The 18,477-nt window shown below is 49.0% G+C and overlaps 1 protein-coding gene across 15 annotated transcripts in view; it reads left to right on the plus strand.

Moving 5' to 3' along the window:
- SLC39A11 (solute carrier family 39 member 11) overlaps nt 1-18,477 on the plus strand; it is a 353,551-nt gene that overhangs the window by 296,464 nt on the left and 38,610 nt on the right. For 11 of the 15 annotated variants that reach the window (XR_004311658.1, XM_032456952.1, XM_032456958.1 and 8 more), the window contains one exon: nt 12,073-12,260. The exons of 3 other annotated variants lie outside the window; for them this stretch is intronic. Coding sequence is in view for 11 of the 12 variants with exons in the window: in XM_032456952.1 (XP_032312843.1) it covers nt 12,073-12,260 (188 nt within the window). In the remaining variant the exon portion in view is untranslated. One more of the 15 variants, XM_032456956.1, reaches the window with a different exon arrangement.

Raw genomic sequence — 18,477 nt, forward strand, 5'->3', positions numbered from 1 at the left:
GTCAGCTAGACTACACATGCACTATCTAAAGGCGCTTGGATTCATAATTATTCTAAAAACAAAACTCAAAGAGCTGGCCCAGGGGTCACTGGTTTCTGACCTCTGTGTCTAGCTCAGCCCACTGCCTTCTGACTGGTACAATCTCAACATCGACTTTTTCTCCCCTCAAGACAGTAACATCACCTCCTTTAATAATCTACCCTGTGTCTAGGGACCATGAACTCGGAACCAGTTTCTCTCTGAAGCCCTTTTCCATCCGTCCCTCATTTCCAAGCTCATGTGGGGCCTCTTTAAGCCCCATCACTTTTCATCTGCTCCCCCAGCTGATGTGGGGTCCCTGCATGTTCGGAGGAATCACTGCCAGTCACTGCATTCTAACGCTACGTGTAAGGGACATGTCTGCTCCCCGAAGCCCCAAATACCCGTGTGGGCTGGCAGTGTTCTCGGTTGAAATTTTCCCAGTTCTCAACCTCTTTTGGCTGCCTGTCAGACTCCCGGGTCACTTCCTCGCCCCGTCTCCAGCGTCATCCATTAACAAGATGCCTGTTGGGAAAACTGGAGGAGATGGTAGATGGGGAGAAGGTTTTAGAAAGTAAGAAATGTCACCAAAATCCAGGGCCAATTGTGATTCATGGTGCCCTGCAGGCTGCCTTCTCTGCCCTGGACTAGGGCGCGGGGCAGGGGAGTTGGGCTCTGTGTCCAGCCCCCAACCCTGGGCACGACTGTTTTGCTCTTGGCTTCGTTTAGACCACGAGGAACTTCAGGGGCGGGTGGTGTCCAGGGGGCTGAAGAGCCCTGAGGGGCTGAGCCCATAAGCATTCAAAGGCCAGGTCATTCCAGAGCCCGAGGAACCGCACGCTCTCCAGAAATGTCTGCCCGCAAGTGACAGCCCTGCCCGGGGCAACGCACTCGCGGGCCGGGCTTTCTGTCCGGTGGCGCCACGTCTCCCGCGACATCGAGATGTCAACTCTGATGTCTCTCAGTTCTGTCACCTGTACTTTCTGCTAATCTTTATGTTTCTGGAGAAAGTAGAGCAAACGCTTTCCCATCCCAGCTCCTCCCTCCCCTTGACCAGACAGCTCCTCTCCGCGTGACATAAACCCTCAGCGGGGTTCTCCAGCTGGGACTGGGCGAGGGCGGCACGACTCGGTACTTTTAGCCTCAAGAAACCTTCTGATAAGCAAGCATCCTTGGGGCATTTTCATGCCCCTACACGCCACCCACCCCCACCACAGCCAGCGGGGCAGAGCTTTGCCTCCATCACCACTGTGTACAGAGTATCAGGACGGGGCATGGGGGGTGGCGGGGAGGGGGTGTCTCTGCAACTCAGGCCACAGAGAGGGAAAGAGGGTGACCTTGTGCAGACCCTCCATCACAGCCTGTTTTCCCCACTTATAAATCCACATATAGTTCGTGATTTGGGTTCTTCCTTTCTGAATGCCTGCGATCTTACTCTTGAGGGTAAAATGTAGAACAGCTCCCAGAAGAGGCTTCTCTGCCTTTAGCTTTTGCTCCAGACCAGGGCTTCATCGGAGGACAGGGACCTGAGGGTAGTAGGGAGGGAGGGAGGGGGGCAGAAAAAGAAAAAGACAGACACAGTAGGGGGAGGGGTGCAGAAACAGTCATCGGATGATGAGATACGTCTTTTAAAAGAGACAGGTTTTGCTTTTTTAAAAACACGACAGGCAAAGGTTGAAAAATAAAGAAATGAAAAAAGACACAGGGCGAGTGCCGATCAAAAAGGAAGCAGGCATTGCAGTTTCAGTATCAGACCAGACGGACTTCAAGGCAGAAAGCCACCTACAGAATAAAGGTCATTTTATCATTAATGAAAAGAGAAACAATGCAAGGGATGACATAATGATCTTGCACTTGTACGCCTCCAGCAGCAGACGCCTCAAAATGCCGGAGATAAATCATCGGAATAGCAAGGAACAGCAGACAAGACCACAGTCATGGTGGGGAGTACGATTCCCTGCTCTGACACTGATAAAATAGCTAAAAAGTTCACAAAATGGGCATCATGGACATAATGCAGAACCTCAACCCAGCAACGGGAAAACTTAACGTCCTTTGCAAGCACACGTGTGCGTGTTTCCACAAATTGATGCCGTGTCACAGAGAAAGTCAGAACACCCCCAGATCGATACCATTCAGAACCCCTGCTCTGACCTCAGTGAGATGTAATTGAAAATCAATAACAAAAGATATAGTGAAAATAACTGGCTAGTGGCCAGTGAGACCTGCAGGCACTGTAAGACGAGGCACCAGCTCCCGGGGGAGGGACATAAACCAAATTGTCTAAGGAACCAGTGGACGGAGGGCACGGCCTTCCCCCATCTCAGGCGCTTCATAGAATAGGTGGCACTTCGTCAGGAGCACGGGGATGATCGTCTTGGGGAAGCAGAGGTGTTAAGGGCAGATGACGTCACTGAGATGGGGCCACATGGTGCTTTACGAAGCGAGACCGAAGGCCAAGGAGAAAGTGCGTTCTTTTGCAAGACCCTGACCACCTTGGTGAGTTCCGATGCCCAGAAATGACAGAGCCCAAGACCTGGCTCCCACGGAATAATTTGAGGGGAAGAGGTAGCCGGATCCGCGTGAAGAACCCAGACACTGAACAGACACTCACTGACACCACGGCTACAAAGAAGACGAGGGGAGTGTTGATACTGATGGGAGGGAAGAGAGACTGAGGGAAGGAAGGGGTCTTAAATGCAGAACAAACGGGCAGCATTTGTCACTGATGCTGTTGTGTGGGGGAGAATTCAAGTCCAGGTAACGAGGAGACAAGTAATCACATAGGTACATAGAGGGGGCTGAGAGGGGAGGAAGGATGGGTCTGCATGGATTTGGGGAAAGAGAAGAGTTACCCAGCATATGCCTGGGACGTGCGGACCAAGCTAGCTGAGCCAGGTACAGTTCTCTGCTCCTTTAGCGTAGGGGTTGGCAAAGGACGGCCCGTGGACCAAATCTGGCCCAACACCTGCTTCTGTAAATGAATGAAGTTTTACTGGAACACAGTCATGCCTGTTATCATCAAATTCTGACTCCAACTACTTTTTTTTTTTTTTAACGACGTGTGCCCTGTTGGTAATGCACCTGAGGTTCTCTTCTCTCACCTGTGGCATCGAAGCCACACCACAAGAGAAGAAAGAGGTGAAAACTAAATACTCCAAAAAGGCACCATCTTCAGTGCCCACTTGAGTTTCTCAGATCAGGAGAGAGGACAGGTAAGTCCCTAGCATGTACTTTGTGTATGGCTGCTGCCACCTAGTGTTCATATGCTGTTACTTCATCACCTGCGTGGTGACCTCCCCACTGCCCTCCTACCCGGTCCACCTTCCTCCCTCACCAGCATAGCCTTCGTTGGGGGACTGATGGGGGGAAACATTCAGAATTTGACATCCCATGAATGATGACGAACCTCAGCCAGCAAAAGGCAGCCTGGAGTCCAAGAGAGACACAGCTTGCTTCTTTCTGATCCGGTCCCACAGCGATTTCTTTTGGTTAAGAAATTCTTCAGACAGCCTGCCCTTGGGGAGTTGACTGTTTAAGCTGATTTTCCTCTCTCAAGTGTCATTCCCTCCACAGCACGTGTTCCCCAGGGAGGAAACTTGCCCTCAGCGCTCACTTAACTGGCGCAATTCAAACCAGCAGGGAGAGCAAGGTTATTTACTGCTGAAACGTTTTGCTTCCTACTTAAGCTTTGACTAAGCACTTTGTCATCCGAGAACACGCCCTGACCGGCAGGTACAGCCGGCGTCCCGGAGCTGGCTGAGTGCAAGCAGGAGGGGCTGGCTGTAGAATTCACCGTGTGTGACGCATGGTCCACAAAGCACGTCCCCAGCACAGGCCTGGACGTTTCTTCCTGCTGAATGCCCCCACCAGCCACTATTCTCTTTATTTCATTTTGATTTTTAATATAGTTGATCACAGCGTTGTGTCAGTTTCTGGTGTGCAGCATAGTGATTCAGTTATACACATATATATTCTCTTTCATATTCTTTTTCATTATAGGTTATTGCAAGCTATTGTATATAGTTTCCTGGGCTCTACAGTGGGAGCTTGTTGTTTATCTATTTTATATATAGTAGTTTGTGTCTGCTAATTCCAAACTCCTAATTTATCCTTCTGGGCCAGCCAATATTAAGCAACACCCGGACGCTGCGTAAAGGATGCCCTGTTAGATCAGCCTGCAGTTGGACCTAACATAGCTCGTTAAGTTACACATGCAGGCATCAAAATGAATCTTTCCAAGTGTAGATTTGCCTCTCAGATCAAAGAGTAAAGCACGTGTCAGGTAGAACCTTTTGCCTAGCTTAGATACCAATATGCATGTTGAAATATTAACAGTCATTTGAGACAGCAGCCGTCCGTCAAAGAAGCAGCCATTGGTTTAGGAACAAAGACGGCGGCCCACACTCTCCCAGTCATTAATCCACATTAAGCAGTTGATGAGTATGTCAAAATGCGTATCCATCTTTGTGCATCCATCTGTCCAGGTCGTCCCCCTACTTGTGTTCAAGGATATTCATGAAAACGTGTTCTCAAGTTAAATGTAGAGCAGCTCAAGGGGAGACTTTGTTGTGGTGGTGGGATGGGTCTTAGGGAAATAAATACAACAGACTTTTTCATTAGACACTCACGTGTCTTCTAAGGAGCAAGCTACCGCAGCCATCTCCCAATCCCAGGCTGCTCTTAGATGCCCCTAGACTTCCCTGCAGCGGGACCAAGTTCCCAGGCTTCTGGTGAGCCCTGATGAGACTGCTCTTCCCTCGAGCCTACCGTCTTGACCTCTTCCCTGCCCACTGAGCTGGTTCCCAGCATTCCCCCGGGCAAGCCTGAGCCCAGCCTGGGCTCCCTGGAGGAGTGGTCTTTAGCCTGAGATGTGGAACCCCAGCATGAGGACTCACCTTGACCCAGCCACTCCCTCCCCCGACCCCAGCCCCCGCAGAACCACACATCCCCTCCACCAACCCCTACCCCCACGACCCCCCCCCCCACCGCAATCACTTCAGCAGAATTGGAAGTAAATCCGTGCGTTGCTTTTTCTTTGCAATAGCAGGTTGCACTTCCAGTTTTATTTTATGCAAACATGCCCTTCTCTTGCACCCATCAAACTACCTTACCTGGAATTCTGGAGTCATCTATTGGCAGCTCCTTCTTGTAATTTTTTCTTTCCAGTCCTCCCACACAGCCTTACCTCGAATTATTAAGAGACAGTGGAATTTGGAGGTGGTGGTTGGCTGGCAGCGCCACCATGTGGTGGTGGGACACCATAGCTTTGCTGCGTGATGGACACAGAATGACACAGGTGGGGGACCAAAGGCAGCTGAGAAGGGCTGATGACTGAAGCAGCGTGCGGCTTCTAGAGAAGTCACACCTCCAGAAGTTAAGGGCCGTATGCACACAAGTCTATAAAAACTGCTCTGTGCCTTTTCCAAAATAGCATCTTTATAGTCAAGCTGTTTTGACCCTGATACCTTATCCATCACTCAGTTCAGTCCTTGAAAGTGTTCAACGTCATGTTGTTTTCCCATGTCAGAAAGTCACAGTATAGGCACACCATGCTCTGCAGACACTGTGTGGTTTTTTTGTTTTTTGTTTTTTAACAAATTGAAGGTTGGTGGCAACCCTGCATCAGACAAGTCTGTCGGCACCATTTTTCCAACAGCACTTGCTTGCTTCACATCTCTGCGTCCCGTTTTGGCATTTCTCGTGATATTTAAAACGTTCACTAGGATTGTGTTTGTTACGGTGATCTGTGATCAGCGATCTTTGATGTCACTACTACGACCTGCTGAAGGCTCAGATGGCGGTCAGCATGCTTTTAGCAATACAGTATTTTTCAGTTAAGGGATGTACATGGTTTCTTTAGACAAAATGCTACTGTTGACCATTTAATAGTCTACAGTATAGTGTAAGCGTAATTTTTATATGCACTGGGAAACCAAAACATTTATGTGACTGGCTTTATTTCGATATTTGCTTTCTTGCGGTGGTCTGGAATGGGATCTGCAGTATCTTCGAGGTCTGTCTTTCGTATGACCCTACACTGAGAGGAAGGAATAGGCCAACGAAGGAGCAAGGAGCTACTCCCTGCCTTTGATTGTCTACACTAGGAAAGGAGAATTAGAGATGTCAAGAATCCACACTTCAGAACACCCCCAAAATCAACTTGATTTTTCTTTATGTCATTTAGGGGTGCCACGTTTATTTTTGTAGTGAATTTAAAATAATGTTATTTGTTATATTAGTCCTGGAAATAAAGAGAATGGTCCTAAAAGCCTGCCAGACATGTGGGCAAAGCCCAGCCAGGACGTAGCAGTTTCTCACGGATGCTTTTTGGGTGACAGGTAGTCGAGTCATTTATCCACCTGTCCATCCACCTACCCATCCAACCCCTAGAGACCTTACTGAGCACAGGACTCATCTCTGGGGGGAAAGGTGAGTTAGGACAGCTGCTCCAACCACTGCAGTTGGGAAAACTTGTATCATAGGGCTCGTGGGCTGGAAGTGGTCTTAAGAGATGGTCTTAAATATTTTTATTTCTTAAATATTTTTTCTTTATCAATGGAGCCTTTTGGAACAAGATACTGAGAGCACTTTCTGGATGGAATAGATGCTCCCCCTCTGCTCTTGGCAGAAAACCACAGATTTAGCTCATGCCTCTGGTCTCACAGGTGAAGAGACTGAAGTCCCAGAGGGTTCCCGGTTCCTGACTCCTGGGACTTTTCCCTCTGCTCTCAGGGCTGTCCTGTCACTCGATGGTCAGTGGGGTCCACTCGAGAGAACCTAATGGACTTGCAGGATGTCCCTGCTTTCCTTTCTGAGGGTCACTCCCTCCTTCAAGGCTTTTTTTTGACATTTCTTCCCTCATCCCCATTTGAATCTCAAGGAGTGCCCCTCCCATCCTTGGAGCAGCTCGAATCTTCCAGACAGGCTTTTGGGGAGCAGTCTGCTGGGTGCGTTGCTGTCGGAAGCTTGAATTAAAAGGAGCGGGAAGGGGTGGGGGCTGGGAAGTGAAGGGGGAGAAGTGAATTATCCTTGGCTCCATCTCCAAAGTCCTTGTCCAAACCTGGGCAGTCCTTACCTCCCTCTGCCACTCTCCCTCCTGACCCCTTCTTCCTTCCTGTGGGTTTTAATGATGCTTTTTTTTTTTTTTTTGCATTCCCAGCAAGAGCAGCGTGTTACAGAAAAAAAAAAAATTTACCGTGTTTTGCCCGTATCATGTCTCCAGTTCCTGCATTAATGTCCCCCAGCTCCCCGACAAGGTGTTTCTTTGTCTGACGTAATCCTCCTGGGAGACCAGAGCAGCCTGTTGGAGACTTTGCCCCTTGTGTCCCAGGTCTGTGCAGGCAGGTAGAATGTCCTCGTTACCTGGAGACCCGGCAACTCTTCAGACGAGGAGGAAGAGATTCTGAAACTTGTCAGCCGTTTGCCTGTGAAACCCACCCATCACGGTGCTCGTAGGTCCCTGCACTGGATGGATGGATGGACAGGTGGGCAGATGGATGAATAGCTGTCTGTTTATTTATCATCTCCCCGTTACCTGAGATTGTCCTTGAGAAACTGCTTACTCTTAGTCTGGCTTCACCCACTCGCTACACTTCTCAGGACCACCGTGGTAAATAACATTATTTTAACAAAAAGCCATTAGGAAGGTCAGAATGTCACCCTGCAAAAGGACAAAAAGAAAAACCAGATTGATTCTCGGTTGTTTTGAAAGTCAAGACGCCTCTGCTTTCCTCCACTAGCCCGAATAATCAGAGTGTCAGGTGGCCGTCGGCTGTGTCGAGGGGACCTTGCTGGGAGGCCCAGCTCTGTCATTCACCCCTTCCTGGTGATGTCTCACTCTGAAGGGTGGTTTTCCTTTGAAGTGTGGGGGAGATTCTCTCCTTTAAACCTCCTGACAGCAATGCTATCACTCACACACCCGTACAGACACTCTACAACGTGCTAGAAAGACGGAGAAAACGCCTGGGAAGATTGTTAAGGAATGCGCCCACTTCATCACTCCGCCCCCAGTGGTGCCCCTCTGCCAAGCCGGGGGGGCTCTGGCTGCCGCGCACCTGGCCGTCTCCCCGTGTTCTTGGCTCTTGCTATTTATGCCTCAGTTTCCATGTGGACCACACCAGAGAGGTTGCTTCTGCTCTCCTGCGTCTCGGGCTCCACGCCTGACACTGCGCCTTAGCGTCCTCCCCTCCATCTCCCCCTTGGTCCTCCCAGGCTGATTCTGCTGTCCCGTCTCCCGTCTCCGCACAGCGTTTGCAGGCTGCTTGGCTCTTGCTTTTGTGCCACAGGGGTGAATGTGTAGCGTCTGTGTTTCTCCATCCGCATCCTCGGCCGGAGCAGAGCCCAGGTGCCTCTTCCTGTTCTCTGCATGGGACCCAGGACCCGGCTGTGCACGGTCTGCTCTGCACCCGCGGCATTGACGGCCTGCCTGGAAATCTGTAGATGATTTTAGGATGCGCAGCCCCTCCAGACGGCACAAAATACTTCCTTTTTGACCGCACCCCCCTCCCCGCCCCGTGCTAGTTCCCTGGACTCACTGTCAAGCCCTCCAGTGCCACCACACGAGTTGCATGCCCAGAACAAGGAGGGAGGCACCAGGCTGCCCTCCTCTGTCTGCCGAGCTGCAGCGCACAAGGAGCCGTTTATGCCGGACCCCCTCCTCCTCCACTGCCCCCAGCCACCCCCACCCAAATCCCTGGCGACAGGGTTGGCCATCTTGGCACGGGGGACCGATCTCTACACAACATGCACTCTGTTTAGCCTGAGGCAGGCTTGGGGAGGGGGGAGGCACGGACCCCACAAAGCTCGTTGAGAACAGCAGTGTAGCTTCTTTGTGGCTTTCCCAGGCGCTGGAAGTGACACAGACTTTTCTGTCCTCAACTCCCATTGCTGCCCTGTCCACCCTCCCGGACAGCTTGTTATGAGCAATGAGAGGTCGAGAGCAACTGCACTTTCCAGAGCAGACCGCTAAGGGGGTGATGGGCAGGGCTCGGGTGGGCGGCTGTGTTCATCAGGGCCGCTAAGAAAGGCAGCTAGGGCTCAGATGGCAGCTGGTTTGCCTGGTGGCATAGTAGCTGCCTTTAGGGGCTGTTTACAGGCATCCCTCAGTCCCTACTGCCATCCCAGTACCGAGATGAGGACACAGAGCCTGGGAATGGTCCCTGAGGGCACGCTTATGGCAGGTGGCAGATTTGCGGGAGCCTGTGAATTAACACCTCTGCCCACCCCTGCCTCTGGCAATCACGGGATACTCACAAACACTGACGTCCAATGAGTGCTTTCCTTGTGCAGATCCTGTGTGTTAGCTAATCCTTAAGCCCCCTGTGAGGGAGAGAGCACCATGCCCATTTCACAGATGCAGACTGTCCCCAAAGGCACACAGGGAGTGAAGAGCAGAGGCGGGATTTGAACCCAGGCAGCCTGGCTCTGGAGTCTGCCTTTGACCCTTACATGCTCCTGCCTCCCAAGTCACGTACCTCCCATGACCCTAGAGGCTTGAAAACCGCCTCCTCACAGGGGAAAAAGGAGATCAGCTCTGTTGTAAAAAAGTATCTCATCCCCATTGCGAACGCTCTGAGCCCTGGCTAGAGGAGTTCTGATTCCATTGTCAAGTCCGTCTTTAAAATCCTATCTCATTGGGAGCGTTGGGAAATAGAAGCAGGTGTAGAAACTCTTCAGGGAGGGCAAATTTCCTAGCCTATCTCCCTGACGGCAAATAGATACATTAAGGTCGTGTTGCTGGTCACCCAGGGCATTTGTTGCTGCAATAAGAACCGTAATCCTTGCCAGGTGCCTCCATGCAGCCAGTGCCAAGGGAAGTAAGAGGAGGGAAGAGAAGGCTCCAAAGAGGTGGTACTGGATGCTCTGGGCTGTCATTGCGTCCTGACCCACTTCCAGCCTGACCCCTGGAAAGCGGACAGACAGGTGGGCTGGGTCCTTGGGAGGCTGGAACTTCCGAGCAAGAGTTACCTGCCTTACAAGCGAGGGAGGTGGTTGGCTGCTGGGAGCCCCAGGTGTCGTGTGGAATGGTAGCCCCCACCAAGGAAGGGATGTTGAGGTCCTAACCCCCCAGGACCTGGGAATGTCATCATCTTTGCCTTATTTGGCAGTAGGGTCTTTGCAGATGCAATTAGTTAAAGATCAGGTCACAGTGGATTAGGGTGGACCCTAAATTCGGTATGACTGATGTCCTCATAAGACAAAGAGAAAGACACACACACGCACACTCACACACAGAGGACAATGCCGTGTGACAACCAGAGACACACCGAGGGAAGACAGCCACGTGATGACGAAAGCAGAGGTTGGAGTGACTCAGCCAGAAGCCAAGAAATGCCGAGGGTGGGAAGGGCTAAGGAAGGCTCCTTCCCTAGAGACTTGGGGGAGTGGGTGTGGCCCTGCTTTTGAGCCTCTAGCCTCCAAGATCGTGGGAATAAATGTCTGTTGTTTTAAGCCACCCAGATTGTGGTACTTGGTTACAGAAGCCACAGGGAACTGATACACAGGGTCCCCCCACCCCGCTTTCCCTCTGCGTCTTCCAAGCCCCACCTGAGCATCACTCTTAACCACTTTTTTGTTTGTTTGTTTTTGTTTTGCAGGGGGAGGTAATTAGGTTTATTTGTTTGCTTAGTTATTTTGATAGCGGTACTGAGGATTGAACCCAGGACCTCGTGCATGCTGGGCACTCACTCTACCACTGAGCTCTACATCCTCCCTTGAGCATCACTCTTGAATCTGTCCTCTTCTCTGTCCCGATGCATCTTGTTTTCCCCACCCCTTTGATGGCCCTCATTTCCTATTACAAAAGGAGGTTCAGGTTCGGTTTTGTGTTTGTTTTTGTTTTTTTCCCTTAAGCCGCTCTCAGTTCACTTTGGACCCAACTGGAGGAAAGCAGTGGCTTTCTCCTTCTCTGAGCAGCCGCCTTCAGATGCTGGCCCACGGGATTCAGCGCTGTCCCCTGCATTGGAGCTATTAAACTGTTTAAGAAAGAGGCCTTTGTCATGGGGAACACGGCCCTCAGCTCAGAAACAAGACACAGATTGTGCCAGAAAACAAACAACAGGGAAAAAAAAAGGTCCAACCACAAAATTCTTTGGGACTTCAGTCATCAGCCTCACACTTGTTCTTAAAAGACACATTTCCTTTCTTCGGTGTAATTCCATCAGATAGATTGTCGGGTTTTTAATTCTGTCCAGCACCGAGGGCTGGGTGCCTCCACCCAGCTCCCCGTTCGCATGACGTCAGGCCTGCCTGCAGGTGGGGGAGTCAGAGGCGGCCATGGGGGAGCCAGGGGACTCAGGGCCTGAGTTAGGTATTTTTTCAGTACAGGGAAGGGAGAAGTGATTTAAAAAGTCACAGAGGCCAAGTGACAAATGTTTAATGATCTTGTAACTTGGCACTCAACTTGGGAAAGACCTCAGAGAGCCTCATCTCATGCAGGAGAAAAACAGAAGTAAAGTGACTTGCCCCAGGCTGCACCATTCCCTAACGTCAGACTGTCACTGCCTGCTCAGGACCACTGACCAAAATGCCCCTTGACCCGGCCTGGCCCTGGGAACTGCTTCAGCAGGTTGCCCTCAGGGCCCGCAGCCCGCTCCTGACCGCCAAGGGAGTGGGCCAGTGGGGCAGATGGAGGCTGGAGAGGAGGGGGCTTTCCCCGGGCCTCTGGGAGGGAGCCCACATCCTGGTCGTGAAAACAAATGCCCTCCAAGAAAGGGTTTTTTAAAAAGACAGGCAGACAAGGGTCTGAGCTTTCAGATGATGGCGAAGTGGGTGTTTGTCCTGACTTCCTTCTCCAGGTCCCGGATCTCTGCTTCTCCAGTCTCTGCCTTAGGACCAGGCATGACATCCACCCCGGGGGCGTGACTGAGCACAGGTCCCCACCTCCGACGCTGAGTCAGCACTTGAGGTCCGGGGCAGGTTGCACTCCGCATCTTCGAGAGGCTCCCCTGTGCTGTGATGCACCGCACAGCAGGAGAACCACGCTTCTAGAAGGAAAGTGGAGAAGAGGGGCTTAGGGGACCCCATCCCCATTTCCACTGTCTCTTCCAAAAGGAGATATGCTGCCCAAGGCCATGGCTTTCCTCAGTCGGGGGAGAGGGGCACCGCTTCAGAGAACGAGCATCTCGCTGCAAGTGAATGTCAAGGAAAGAAACGCCGGCTTTTTAACCCAGGAGGGCGAATGATCACAGAATGGGCAGGACCTTATGCAAAGTGGAAACGCGAGGTCTTTTGTCCAAAAAGTAAGAAAAAAAGCTTTTTCCTTTTTCCCTGATGGCTCTCTCGACCTGCCATGGTGTTTCGTTTTGTTTTAGTTTTAGAATTTTTAATTGTGGCAAAATATACGTAGCGTCAAATTAGCCATTTTTAAGTGTCGGATTGTGCCGTTGAGTATGTTCGCATTATTGTACAACCATCACGACTCTTTATCTCCAGAGCTTTTCATCTTACAAAAGTAAAACCCTGTCCCCGGTAAACAGCAGCCCCCCATTTCACCCTCCCCCAGCTGCAGGCAACCACCGTTTTACTTTCTGTGTCTCTGAATGTGACTGCTCACTCTGGGTACCTCATACCAAGGGAATCATTTAGTCTTCGTCTTCCTATGATAGGCTGATTGCACTTCGCGTAACGTCCTCGGAGTTTATCCGTTTTGTAGGCTGTGTCAGAGTCTCCTTCCTTTTTAAGGCTGAGTAACGTTCCATTGTACGTATAGACCACATTCTGCTTACGCATCTGTCGTGGGTTGCTTCTGCCTCTGAGCTGTTGTAAACAATTCTGCAGTGAACATGAGCGCACAAATTTCTCTTTGAGACTCTACTTTCAATTTTGCTGTGTTTATATCTAGAGGTGGAATTGCTGTATCACATGGGAATTGATTTTTAATTTCTTTAGGAATTTTTTCACTTCGTTTTTTTTATCTGCCATTTCATGCTGTGCACCCTCGGGTTCCTGCTGTGTAAGATGCACGTACAGTATTGAAGTGAGAGTCATGTCAGACTCTTCACCTACGTGTGGTTCCCACCTTGATGCTCAGTTTCTGACCTGCGATTTATAGATCTCTGGCTGTGATTCCTTCAGCCTGGTTCTGATCCCATTGCCTGCTGGTCTGTGGGTACAGAAGTCCTCATCGTGCACGCACACCGCGGGCGCTGAGCCTCGTGGCCCCAGGCTCTGACCTCATGTTCTGCGTGCTTGAACCTGCTTCTTCTCCTCCACCTTTACCTTTGCGTGGACTCTTCGGAGTGTCTCATCTGCTTAAATTTTGAGCTGCTTCTCTGCTCTTCCCCATCCATGCTGCCCTTCTCCATTGTCCCCGTATCACCAAGATCTTGACTTTTGTATCCTGCCCCCCGCCCCAGACTTAACTCTTCTTATGTGCTCTTCTGTAACCCACTGACCTCACCTCTCCCCGTTACTCCTACAACGTCTTGTCTGTCCATATTGTTGGTCCTGGCTTTCCCTGGCCTGTCCCATCCTGCTGCTGCTGATCAGATCTCAGCTGTGATCCACGGTATTGACTGTCAAGGTAAAAAATTCAATTTGTGTCCCTCTGTGGTTTAGTTAAATACATGAAAGCATGTCCTTTGACTGAGGGTCTTTGTAGATGCAGTAACAAGGAAATGCTGCAGCTTTCCAGGGGAGGATTACCTTTAAGCTCTCTGGAAGGTTCCTCATATCACCCAGTAAAGCATTGGAAACCTTTCAAAGCAGACCGAAAACTCCAACCTCAGAATCACAAACACTGCTTTCTGGTAGGGTCATAGCCAAGGGTTTAGCTGGATCTAAGACATCCTGCAAATGTTCTTTGCTTATTGCCTTTTAGATTACTTTCTATTAAAAAAAAATGAGATGGGAAAAGGATAGATTAAATGAAATTGAGGGTAAGTAATAGGTATGTTTGGCAGAACAGATCACCCTGAGATTTCTACTGTGTTCCCAGAGGAGCAACCAAATCAATTCGAATGGAAACAGCAATCAAAGCTACAATGAAAAATAAAGTTTTAGGGACCTAGAGGGAAAAAAAATCTGAGGATGCAGAGGAAGAGAACTCACCACATTGCAAGTGAATTTAATGAAAAGAAACACAATTAGACATATCCTGGAAGATTGTTTGAGTTACAAAAAGTGTCACAAAACCATCCAGTTAGGAAAAGCAGTTTACTTATGAAGAGATTAAATTCAGATTGATCAGAAATGAGGTCTGATGAAAAGGGACATTCACTGAAAGGATTTAGGAAATTAAGAACAAGAAAGCCTGCAGGCTCATGAACAACGAAAATGGGGTCTGTAAAATCTCACACTCACACGCACACATATAGTCACATACCTCATTCACTGTTTATACACGGATCAACAAGGCAGTTGTTCCATAATTTCTTTGCCCAACAACCACTGTCTACTGACTACACCTCTCTGTTAAATTTTAATTAACTGAGAGAGAGAAGATGTTTGGCTCAACTCATCTTTGTTCAGGGAGTGGCCATCAAACGACAGACACACACCAGCCTGTATCCACCTTGCGCTAGGTATCCACTCCTGGTCTGGCATGTGGGCACTCCAGACAGAAAAAGAGCTCAGCTCTTTCCTGGTCAAGCCAATGAACTGGAGAAGAAAAAGGACAAGTATCTGAGCCTGGGTTTCTTGGAGACCAGAACTTAAGGCAAAGCTGACATTCTACAATTTATTATTAGGAGCTACATTCCCGGGGACGTAAGAGTGAGGCAGGGGAAAGAAGTGAATGACACAGGGAAGGCAAGAAAGTAGATCCAAGGCATATCACCAGGCTGGTCACAGCTTCTCAAAAAAGCAATTCTCGATGCTCAGTCATGGGTGATGAAGAATGTCTTCAAGGAGATCCAGCAGAACTGCTGAGTCTCAGAACTGTCTGTTGGAAGGTGCAAAGGGGGTGGTAGAAGAAAGGACAAGCAATTTATCTCAAGACTCCTTCATCTCCGGCTTGCTTGGTCCAAGTCCACCTCCCCTTTGCTTCTGAATTGCATTACCTGTCCCTGCAGGGCTGCTGTGGCTTTAGTCAGACGGATGTGGGCACTTCAGCTGCCATAAGTCCAGGCTCCCTGGGTGAGAAATTGAGTCCTTGCTCCTCCCTGAGACCATCCCCAGTGTTGGGAGATGATGTGACAGACTGCAGTTGAGACTTTAGGAATGGCATGTTCTCCAGAGAAACAGAACCAGTAGGATATGTATAGAGAGAAAGGGATTTATTATAAGGAATTGTCTCATACAGTTGAGGTGGCTGGCAAGTCCACATTTGCCCTAAGGGCTGGCAGACTTGAGACCCAGAGGAGCCAATGGTGCAGTTCTAGTCCTGAGGCAGTCTGCTAGAGATTTTGTTTTCTTCCTCTGGGGAGGGTCAGTCTTTTTCTTCTAGTCACTCCTCCAACTGATTAGATGAGGCCCACCCATATTGAGAAGGGCAATCTGCTTTACTCTACCAATTAAGATATTAATCTCATCTAAAGACAGCCTCACAAAAACATGCAGAATAATGTTTGACCGCATATCTTGGCATCCCACAGGCTAGACAAGTTGGCACATAAAATGAACCGTCACACATGAGGATTTCTGGGGCTGCTCAAGAAATTCTCTGCCAAAGTCCAAAATTCAGGCAGAAATACAGGTAACTGGGGTGGAGCAGACTGGTCTGGTAGACGAGACTTGGCAAGCAAACCAATCACCATGTCTGGTACAAGGTGATTACTGTGTAGTTAGTTATTGTTCCACAGAGATTATCATTGATTGATTATGTGTTTATCTTTAAATTCTAGCAACTTGCCTCTTGCTGATAAAACCTTTATTATTTAAACTGGTTATATGTTGAGGGTTTTTTTTTTTTTTTTTTTTTGCCATACTTGAGAAGAATGGATACAAAGAGGTTTTAAGGTTGAACTTTAACTTGAAAACTATTATTCCATACCATAGATTTTGCCATCCTAATCATGTTCTCTTTGGTGGAAAGAAAATGAACCATGACCACATGACAATATAGCACAAGATACATGTGTGCCCCTGTGGGTGTGGGTGTTTTAAAGGGGATGATTGGGAATTTGTGCTCCTTATAAATGGAAATGATGATGTCTTAAGAGTTGCTTAAAGATGTGTGAGCTCTTCTTCTGTCATTCTCTTCCTTGGGGGATTCCTTATGGATTTCTGATCTACCCCACGGCCCCACCCCCATGTTCTTGCCTACATATATGTACTCGTCACTCAGGACAGGCCCACATTGTTTTCATTGTAATCATAACAAAATGGTTAATGATATAGTTTACATCCTCTTTTTCTTGCTGACTCTTGGAAATCTGGTGAGCATTTTCTACTTACAGCACATCTCAATTCGGATGTACCATGTTTCAGACACTCAACAGTCGCATGCATGGCTCCTGGCGGCCATATTGGATAGCGTAGCTCTCGGGCAGTCGTTCTGAACCTTGGCTGGACAATGGAGCCACCTTGGGACCTTTAAAACACTGATGCAGTGATTCTGATGTGATGGGGCTGGGCTGCTCAGGCTGAGGAGCCTTTTGGGTTGAGAACCACTGGTCTGCAGGGCACTCTTCTGGGAAGGAGAGTCCTTTCCCCGACTCTGACCAGACCTCTTCCCCTCCATCACCATGAGACTCACATTGTAAACAGAAATTAAGCAAGCTCTAACTTGGGTCATGGATAGAAGAAAAACAGAAACAGGATGGTATTAAATTCCTTCTGACAGGCAAGAGTGAACAAGCTGAATTCAGTTGTCTTCTGTGGGTCTGTTTACCAACAGACTCAGTAATTATTTGTTTTGCTACTGCCCTTTAAGCTTGCAGTGTGTTTCTTGGTCTCTGAGAATCAACAATCATTTAGAACACTGCAGATTTGGCGAGATACCCCACCCCCACCCCACCCTCGTGTTCCTTTGGGAGTTTCCAACAGGAATGAAAGGATTCCACGAGGATTCCTGATTCCTGGAGAGAACAGCAGAAAGACACAGGATAGGGGACCCCGGGTACTGTGACTTCTGCAGAGCCCATTTTTCTTTGCCTTGGACAAGCAAACTCCCCTCCACAAATAGAAACCAGTCCAGACAAACCACAGGGACTCAGGTTTCTAAACATATCCAGAAAAGATTGTTTCAGGGAAGTGGACATATGAGCCATGAGTAACTCAATCAGCGGGAAAACAAACACGGTGACGCCCCACATCTGAAACCCGGGGTGCCTGCCGGCAGCTGTTTGCCAGTTCCAGCAGCTCGCAAACCCTGGGGCCCCCATCTGCCCCGTTGATCCCTCACACCCGAATTAGACTTCCCAGGGCTGGTGCAGAGCTGGGAGCCACGCGTCTTGGGGAACAGAAAATTGCTGAAGGTTTTCTGGGGGCTATGAATCCAGAGGAAAATACACAGAGAATAGAACCATTGGGAGGAAGTGACACTTGCTTGATTTTTACTCTGTTGGGTGTTCTCAATCCAGAATTCAAAAAGAAGCATCTGGTTCAAGCGAAAGCTTTTTGCCGCAGTGAATATGTCTGGGAAGATGAATCTAATCAGCCTTGGCCACCAAGCTGGGCAGCTCTTCATTGGCTAGGATGTCAGACCCTTTATGTTGACCTTCAGGTAGAGGAGATGGGCCAACCTAGGCACCCTTATCCATCCAGCCTGTCAGCCATAGTCAACAACTGCAAATGGCCAGCTGCTGTCAAGGGTACAGTGTGGCTATGGATGGGAGGGTTGGTGCAGTTTGATGAATCATTCACACAAGAAAAATTTCATGAATTTACTAATAACATTCAAAGACAAGCTACTGTGCCTATCAGTATAGTTCCTATAAAATCAGCCCCGTCTCTCATGGTCTCCTACAGTTTACTTTATCCTTTTAGATTAAGGTGTGGGGAGAGGGAAAAGGATCTCGATGGCCAACCTTTTCCCCACTCTGTTCCCAACCAGTATAATGTCCTTTTGCAACTATTTTAACAAGATATCGTTAGTTTTCATTTATGTCATGTGTCAGAAACAGAAACACAGTTCAAATTGTCTTCAGCCAAAAAGAGAACATGCTGGTTCACAGAGCTGAAGACTCCAGGGAATCTGACTTCAGGAACAGTTTGATCCAGGGCCACAAATGGTAACACCAGGCCTCTCCTTACTTTTCTCTCCCTTAGCTCTGCTTTCTTCAGTGGTGGCTTGCTTTTCAGGTTCTACATGGTGACAAGATGGCTTTCTGCTAACAGCTCTCGTCCTATCTCCTTCCAAGTTCAAGTCCAACAGAAATAGTCTTTTTCAGTAGCTCCCTTGGGGTCTAATTAGACTGAATGATACCATATATGCCCCCTTGAGTCAATTACTGGGACTAAAGGATAGAACTAAATCCATTGTCCAGAGTAAGATGATAATCTGCTTTCTGGAGCTTGGAAAGGAGCCTCAGCTGAGCTCCATGGACTGAGAGTCGGGGAGGAGGGTTCCCCAGA

The sequence above is a fragment of the Camelus ferus genome, chromosome 16, assembly GCF_009834535.1.
Source record: "Camelus ferus isolate YT-003-E chromosome 16, BCGSAC_Cfer_1.0, whole genome shotgun sequence".
NCBI lineage: Eukaryota > Metazoa > Chordata > Mammalia > Artiodactyla > Camelidae > Camelus > Camelus ferus.